Here is an 8,640-nt window from a genome sequence, read left to right as displayed (position 1 = left end):
TAGCAAATAAAAACATTAATATATGGAATTTAAAAAACAGAAAAACCTTTTATATCAAGATTATTTTTACATGTCAACTTATCATAATAAGTGACAAATTAATTTGCAAATAAAAAAGAAAAGGGAAGATGACAATAGTTCTATAATGACCGATTGACCGCGATTCACCAATAGTCCCACGAACATTGCTCAGCTTAGCATTTTTGAAGTGTCCTGCAATCAACATGAAAAATATTAATATATGGAATTTAAGAATACTTTTTCCGTCTCGATTAATTATTAGCTTTAATTAAAATAAGGACAAGGAAAATGACCAAGGCCTTACTTTTGAAATATAAACTCCAATGGAACCACCACGATAGGTGCTTGTAACTCCAAAAAACCCAACAATAGGTTCAGTTGATGTGGCTGGAGACTTAAAGCCCTTAAGGTTAGTGGTATCGGTTTTGTCGCCAAAAGGTCCATAACCCTCCGGGGTAAAATCGGTATGAATCAGAAGCTGCACCGCGTGTTGACTATTATAGAGATCCCCTTCTAACCCACTTATTTGTGTTATGCGCTCGCCTACCAAATCTATCTGTATATACACATATATACGATCACACAATAAGTAAAGATAATGTGAAATAAGATTACAGAACAAATCTAGTTATATCATTTGAAATAACAATTATTGGGAAAAGTTACTTCCCGAGCATCGCAATTTCCTACAACAAACCAAATTCGCATACCCATCTAAAATCAGATGAAATATACTAATTGAGAAGTTCCTTAAAATAGGCAATTTTCACTAATTAATTATCAAAATGGATCGATATTGAAATTTATTATCCAAAATAGGTCCACGTAGGATCAGATTTATCGAACCTGTGCTGAGAAATAAAATCGCCACCTCGCTTGGCGACTTGATTTTGGATAATAAATTTCAAAATCGACCCATTTTAATAATTAATTGGTGAAAAACGCTTATTTTGTCAAAAAATTCAATAATTCATGAAAAGTCTACACAGGGGGTTGTGTTTGTAATTCCCAAGAATTCCAGTTCCTCCAAAATAGAGAGTTGCTTATGTACCGTGTTAGCTTCATTGGCAGAGGTTTTGGCATCGACGAATTTGATTTTGCCACTGACTGTGCCATCGGGCCATATTGTCTTGACGTTACCGGACGGCTCAAGTATTTCGAAAGAAAGGGAGTCTACAACGTAACCACTCTCAACCTGCACCTTTGTGATTTTATCACCCTTTTCAAGTATGAAGTTCCATTTTGGGGGTTCTTGCCTACCAATTGGCCCGAATTGCTCAATCACCAGCACCTGAATTATTACATTCAAGCGAAGTATATTATTATTATTCAATGTTAATTTAATTGTTATAATTGCTCTTATGAATACTCCCTTTACACCAAAAGACAAACATCCCCACTAAACTAAAAGAATAAGAAAGCTCTAATATTTTTTCGCCTAAATGAATATTCTATATTTGGGCTTCATTATATCTTATCTACAATTGGGTCAAACTGCTTAATTCCATATAATTCTATTCCATTTACTCATTTATATGTCTACAACTGGGCCAATACTGATTAATTACATACAATAACTAACCTACTACAAGATAAGAGCATTCATATATTGTTTGAGATATAGTTTGAGATATATAACATATATACCAACACTGATTAATTCATATACCAACATATTTAACATATAGTTTGAGATATATAACTACATATTTAACATATAGTTTGAGATATTTAACATATTTAACTGGGCCAATACTGATTAATTCATATACCAACATATTTAACATATAGTTTGAGATATATAACATATATTCCCCGACTCATCTGATTTTTTTACGTTTGACTTTTTTAACTAAAACGTAAAGAATCAATTGAGTGAAAAGAAGATCATTTAAGATATATCACAAAAACTCCCGAAAGACGGTGTCTCAGAGACAAACAATAATATTAGTAATTCATATACCAACATATATAAAATATAGTTTGAGATATATAACATATATTCCCCGACTCATCTGACTTTTTACGTTTGATTTTTTAACTACGACGTAAAGAATCAATTGAGTGAAAAGGAGATCATTTAAGATATATCACAAAAACTCTCGAGAGACGGTCTCTCATAATAGGGTGAGAGACCCACATAATTTTTTGTTTCCTATTATGTCTCTCACTAAATTAGTGAGAGACATTCTCTTATAAAACGGTCTCATACTATCATACGGAGTATAAGATTATTACAAGTATGTAACCATTAAGCTAATTATGGATGTGCGTACCATATTTTGAGGTGGTTGCTAAGCTTAATCGAGGAAATTGGTACTCTTTATTTAGTGGAAATTATTTGTAGGTTGTGTGCTGAATATGCAGCAACATTATGGAGTATTTATATTAAAATTAGTAAATAAAAAAGGTTGGTTGTCATTTTCATAATGTATAGTTTAGGTTGACAAGTTTGTGTGGCAAATAGTGAATAATGAATAGTATAGTTTAAAAGTAGTTCTAGTTTTTGATCGAAGGGGAAGTAGGGGCGAAGCTAGAAGGTTAGTAGGGAGGCTCGTTTTTTATAGCGGAATTTTTTTTCCGAGTTTTTAGTTTTTTCGAAAATTTTTAAGTTTTCCTTAAACCATAATCCCTTCACACCTTTCAAGAGTTTTTGCTCTCCTGAGTTCAATTCTTGGCTTTGTCATCAAGAGGGAGACGGATATCCTTCTACATATTGGCTTAGTTATAGGCTTATAGCCTTGAAAATTGTTGAATATAAGTCAACACCACCTCAGTTCGGCACTCCTTACTCCGGCCAGTCCAATCGTCGGTCGACATTGCTCCGGAGGACCTTACTGATTGAAAAGTGAAAAGGAAAAAGAAAAGGAAAAAAGAAAAAGAAAGGTAGGAATGGCATAGTGATGTTTAATAACAAGTTTGTCGCACCCTTGTATCAAATAAATTTTAATTACCTAAAACGTAGTAAACGCAAGAAGAGTATATCGGAATCCTCACGGGCGGTAATTTATTTAGTCTATGTTCAGTTTAACAAGTAATGAGAGCCAAATAAATTGAGGTGAATAATGCTTTTAGTGAAACTTAAGGTAATTAATTATGCTAAGGGGTCGTTTGGTTGATAATGGGAAATTGCAATGCCTGGGAAGATTCAATTACTATGCTATTCTATTTCATGTGAATTTGGAAAAGTTGTTTGGTTGCATGTGGGAACTTTAATTCCATGGGAATTTCCACTTACGTAGGGGGGCCTAGTAAGCAACTTCCTTCATTATGGAGGAATTAGAGTTCCTATGAAGTTCTAATTCATGTGAATTGGGGCAACCAAACAACAAGCTATTTTTACACTTCCCATGAATTACAATTCATGTGTTTTTGATGGGCAACCAAACAAGTCCTAAAAGTAAATTACAATCACTAAATGGAATCCAGAATAACAAGGATAATTACAATCAATTTAAGAAATACGATAAACAAGCGTTGGGGAGGAGATAGGGAATCGGGTTCTAAGTTCGATTTCTAGGTCAACTAAGCAATATCCTAACCATAAAGAGACTCACAAAAGAGTCTCATATATGTTTGATAGTCTTCCAATCCGATCCAATCAAGACCCACTATATCCTAGCCCAATTTTTCTAGCTAGGCAAGTTACCTAAAGCGAGGTGCTGACCTAATATAGTTTTGTTGGTCGAATTTATAACTACCCGGGTTGAATCGTCACCCTTCCCAAATCGTTCACCAATACTCTTACCATGTTTGATTTAGAACCCCAAACGTTAAAGGACGGAAATTAATCCTCTTTCTCCACAAAAATAAAACTACTACTCACCAATAATAGAATCTATACTATTACAAGTAAAAGGGAAAAAAAACATGTAAATAGTATAGGTTTTGACTCCATAAGCTAGATCTAAAGAGCCGTATGAAAACAAACTCTTTCCTGCACACTAATTTCACGTTTTTGTTTGTTAAGTCACAATGAATAGTTTGTGTGGCCACTGTCTTTGCAAATATTGAATAGTATATGTTTGTCTCCATGTAAAGAACCAGTCCCCTATCATTACTATACGTTAAATTCCAATTAATTTCTCAGTCCCGCTCATTTGTTTAATTGGTACAAATACAATGTACCAATGAGGAGAGGTAACCATTTGTGTGATAAGTCAATAATAGGAGGTTATATGGATGAAGTAGGAACAATTACTCATTAAAAACATTCTCAATATAAAAAGATAATTAAATAAGTAAGACGCTCAAATATGGAATAGTAGAGTAGGTACACCAATCATCGGGACGGAGGGAAAAGTTTGGAGGGCGTGAGTGAAGCAGTATAATTGGTACAAATACAATGTACCAATGAGGAGAGGTAACCATTTGTGTGATAAGTCAATAATAGGAGGTTATATGGATGAAGTAGGAACAAATTACTCGTTAAAAACATTCTCAATATATAAAGATAATTAAATAAGTAAGACGCTCAAATATGGAATAGTAGAGTAGGTACACCAATCATCGGGACGGAGGGAAAAGTTTGGAGGGCGTGAGTGAAGCAGTATAATTGTATAAAGAGCGTTCTCTTACAATAATTCAGAAGGTTACGATAGATATGGAGTATATTCGATTTATAGAGAATACTTGTTTGTATTCCTAAGTTATTGCTAGAAGAGATGAAGAACATGCTTGGTGTCACAGTCCGGTACTTTTGCCAGATCGTGGTGCGCACCCTTGCCCAACTCTAGGGCAAGAATAATGCAATCAACAAGGGTCTCGCATTAGTGAGTGATCGCCCACTAGCACGTTTCTCGGGACTCGGGGTGTGTGTCGGGAATCATAGTCACGATTATCAAGTCCGGCACACGAAAGCAATAAAAGTAAGTAATACGATTATTGAAAGCAAGCAATAAGCAACAACAAGCTTTTGGATGAGAAACGGTTTTTGATAGACTAGCACCTCTCATAGAGGCAAATTTAATAGTTTGGTCCTGGTAGCAGGATACATTGATTGTGTTAGCGATATGTTTTCTAAACGCCTAAAAACATATCTTAAACTAAAAACGAGACTCCAAGATTCGACATGCAGGAAGTAGTCTTGGAGTACTAAATGGAACTAAAAACAAAAATGAAAATACATAAGCGGAAATATAAAATCTGAGGGCTCGAAGTGAAAGGACCGCGCGCATTCTCAGAGATTATGCGGCTAAATGTGCGGCTCCTTACATTCTCCCCTACCTAATTTGTTGCCGCCCTCGGCAACACAAAAATCTCGAATGGTGCTTCAGTGAGACATCCTCGGTGAGCTGTGGCCGTCTATGCTGCATTAAGATTTGGCTTTCTCTTTACTCCGGCTCGTAGATACTTCTCGGTCCACACCATGATCGGATTCATCGTCCCTTCAAGAATAGAGTGCATTTCCTTGACGGTTAGACTGTCGAACATCATCTCCTCCATGTTTATCACTCGCATGTGGTCATTGTGGAAAGTCCATGGCCTCCTTGCTCAAGGGGAAGCTTCAGAAGATCGTTCCAGGTGTTGGCTCCAGCGCACCTTCAAATTGTCCATCACCACTTTAGTACCTGCATTCGATTCTAAGTTAGTTCTCCAGGACGCCGAATCAGCACTTCGGCGCGGCCCCCTGATGGTACGAGGCCTTCTTGTTTGGGTCGACTGACCCTCAAACCAGGACGTCGATTTAGCACATCGACGCGGCCCCCTAATGTCACGAGGCCTTCTTTTTTGGGTCTCATGACCCTCATTTTCTACTCCCCTTTGATGTGGTAAACTCTCATTTTGTCTCCCGGGCCACTTAGCAGCGTAGTTAGCCCGAGTCTTGTTCACCCTCGGTTCCCCTTAACCATTGGGTACTCTCCAAGATTATGTCCCCCGTCTCGGCGTCGGTATCAACCCTCATTGCCGATATCCGAGGTTCCCATTGTCCTCATCCTCATCCACGGTCTTCACTACGAAAGACCCCATCAGCAGCATAGAACCGTCACTTGGCTTTATCACTGCTAATGCTCTCTTAAAGAACGGCATCCCGAGTAGTAACTTGAAGTTATCTAGCGAAACGGTGGTAAAGTCGAGCTCCCTTGCCCATTCACCCACCTGAACCGCGACCTTCTTAGCCACTCCTTGGACACGTCTCATCTTCCCATTTACTGGCTTGAGATAGTTGTTCGTGTCGCTCAGAACTAGTCCCAATCGATCAGCTTCCTCTTTAGTCACGAAGTTGTGGGATGCACCCGAGTCGATCATGGCTCGTGCTTTCCTCCCATTCACCATCAAGTCCACGTACATGAGTCCGGTGGATTTCTTGGCGAGGGGTTCGTCCAACTTCCCCATCGCGTTTATCCTCTGTAGTGACCTCATGCGCGGTTGGTCTTCCTCATCACCCGAGTCTTCATTATACTCTTGGTGATAGTCGACCAGCTCCGTGTCAAGACGCTCTTGAGCCCTCTTTGGCATTTTCTGAATCATCGCGTTATACTCGGCCTTGTTGGGACATTTGGCCATCTTGTGAGGACCCTTGCACACAAAGCACGCGAACGGTTTCTTTGTTGTGGATGCAGTTGAGTTTCCCACCTTTGAAGATGAGCTTGTGGACGAGTTCGAACTGCTTGCCGCTTGAGCATGGCTCCCCTGTGAGCGAAACCAACTGTTCCCAACCGAAATTGAAATTGAACCCAATTTTAGGCGCACCAGTATTCTCCGTTGGTGCCACATCTCGAGGTACCTCTCGCTCCCCGTGGAAATCGAGAAGACGCTCCGCAGCCGATATGGCTGAAGATAGAGTCTTGAGGGTTCTGTCTCATTACCTCGTGTTGAGCCCACCTCTTCAATCCGTTGACGAACTCGAATGTCATGTCCGTCTCGGTCATTTCCGTAACTCGAGCATGCACGCTGAGAATTCCCTCACGTAATCCCGGATTGATTTGGTGTGCTTTACTTCCTTCAGCTTCCTCCGAGCGACAAACTCGGTGTTCTCGGGGTAGAAGTGATCTTTCAAAATCCTCTTAAAGTCGGTCCACGATGTTAGCGTGATCATGCCCGCTTCGATTTCCTTGTACCTAGCCCGCCACCACATCTTGGGATCCTCCACCAAGTACATAATTGTCGTGTCGACTTTACCTTCTTCGTCGAGCCCACTTACTCGGAAGTATTGCTCCATATCGAAGACGAAATTATCGACCGCTTTCGAATCCCTCGACCTATCGTAGGTACGAGGTTGGGGCGCCTTCACCTTACGGACCCCTAAAGACTTCCCGTCATTGGCCACCGCTTTCAAGAGCGTGGCACAAGTGTTCTCTAGCTCCTCGATCTTTCGATGGAGGTGATTGATCTCTTCCGACCGATCATCTGGGATTGCCTCATTGATCGCTTGGATCCGGGTACTCATCTCGTCCACCTTCGACTCAAGTTCACTAACCGTCTTTTCCATCTCCTCGAGACTGTCTCCTATTCGGATAACAGTGCCCTCGAGTAAGGGAAGTTTCTTATCGAACGACTCCTCTAAGGCGTTCACTCGGTCCTTGATACTATCGCCCATTTTCTCGATCTCGATGAACAAATGCGACTTGCAGAAACCCGTCAGAAGACCGGGCTCTGATACCAAATGTCACGGTCCGGTACTTTTGCGGGATCGTGGTGCGCACCCTTACCCAACTCTAGGGCAAGAATGCAAGCAACAAAGGTCTCGCACTAGTGAGGGATCGTCCACTAGCACGTTTCTCGGGACTCGGGATGTGTGTCGGGAATCCTAGTCACGATTATCAAGTCCGGCACACGAAAGCAATAAAAGTAAGCAATACGATTATTGAAAGCAAGCAACAACAAGCTTTTGGATGAGAAATGATTTTTGATAGAGTAGTACCTCTCATAGAGGCAAATTTAATAGTTTGGTCCTGGTAGCAGGATACATTGATTGCGTAGAATAGTGATCGCTTTTCTAAACGCCTAAAAACATATCTTAAACTAAAACGAGACTCCAAGATTCGACACGCAGGAAGTAATCTTGGAGTACTAAATGAAACTAAAAATAGAAATGAAAATACATAAGTGGAAATATAAAATCTAAGGGCTCGAAGTGAAAGGACCGCGCGCAATTCCCAGGATTTATGCAGCTAAATGTGCGGCTCCTTACACCTGGCCAGTCATGCCTCACAGCATTTTGGAAAACTTTCTATACATAAAAAGTTTTACAGAAATTAAAAATTTCTATATTATGTAGTAAAAAAATAATAAATTGTTATTATACTAAATTTATTACCGGAAAACAAAGAGCCGTTATAAAATGAACTTGTGGAGTCTCCAACCCATAGTCGATTTGCTTTGATAGTAAGTTGATACTTCGGAATACGAAGACCAATTACAAGTAAATTCTTATCTAATTTAATTTTTCCTTTTGATTAGCAAAATTACTGTAAATTCTTTGAATTAGAGTTGGAAACAATAGATACATTTGTTTTTAGGTTATACCAAAATTAGTACTTTTACAAATTCATTAATTAAGACTTAAGACCGATTCATGAAAAAATAATTAATCATAAATTCATAGTGCATTTAATTCTAACCTTAGTGAATATATCACTTCGCTGCTCCGATTTAAATGGGTTTAATTTTTTTGAC

General features: G+C 39.1%; 1 protein-coding gene across 1 annotated transcript; it reads right to left on the bottom strand.

Annotated features, from left to right (window-relative positions):
• On the bottom strand, positions 1-2,386 carry LOC141646811 (uncharacterized). The gene is made up of 4 exons (XM_074454776.1): positions 2,298-2,386; positions 1,073-1,312; positions 326-577; positions 1-213 (listed from the first exon to the last, which is right to left on the bottom strand). The coding sequence occupies exons 1-4, from the start codon at positions 2,298-2,300 to the stop codon at positions 190-192; spliced, it is 519 nt and encodes a 172-aa protein (XP_074310877.1). The 5' UTR covers positions 2,301-2,386; the 3' UTR covers positions 1-189.
• Positions 2,387-8,640: the final 6,254 nt, after the last annotated feature.

This window comes from Silene latifolia, chromosome 3 (genome assembly GCF_048544455.1).
Source record: "Silene latifolia isolate original U9 population chromosome 3, ASM4854445v1, whole genome shotgun sequence".
NCBI lineage: Eukaryota > Viridiplantae > Streptophyta > Magnoliopsida > Caryophyllales > Caryophyllaceae > Silene > Silene latifolia.
This window is presented reverse-complemented; position numbering and strand designations above follow the sequence as displayed.

Excerpts from the sequence above, each read along its gene's own strand:
- LOC141646811 (XM_074454776.1), bottom strand. Across the intron at positions 578-1,072 it reads CTGCCAATGAAGCTAACACG|ATAGATTTGGTAGGCGAGCG; the intron begins GTACATAAGCAA and ends GTGTATATACAG. Across the intron at positions 214-325 it reads TTGGAGTTTATATTTCAAAA|GACACTTCAAAAATGCTAAG; the intron begins GTAAGGCCTTGG and ends TGTTGATTGCAG.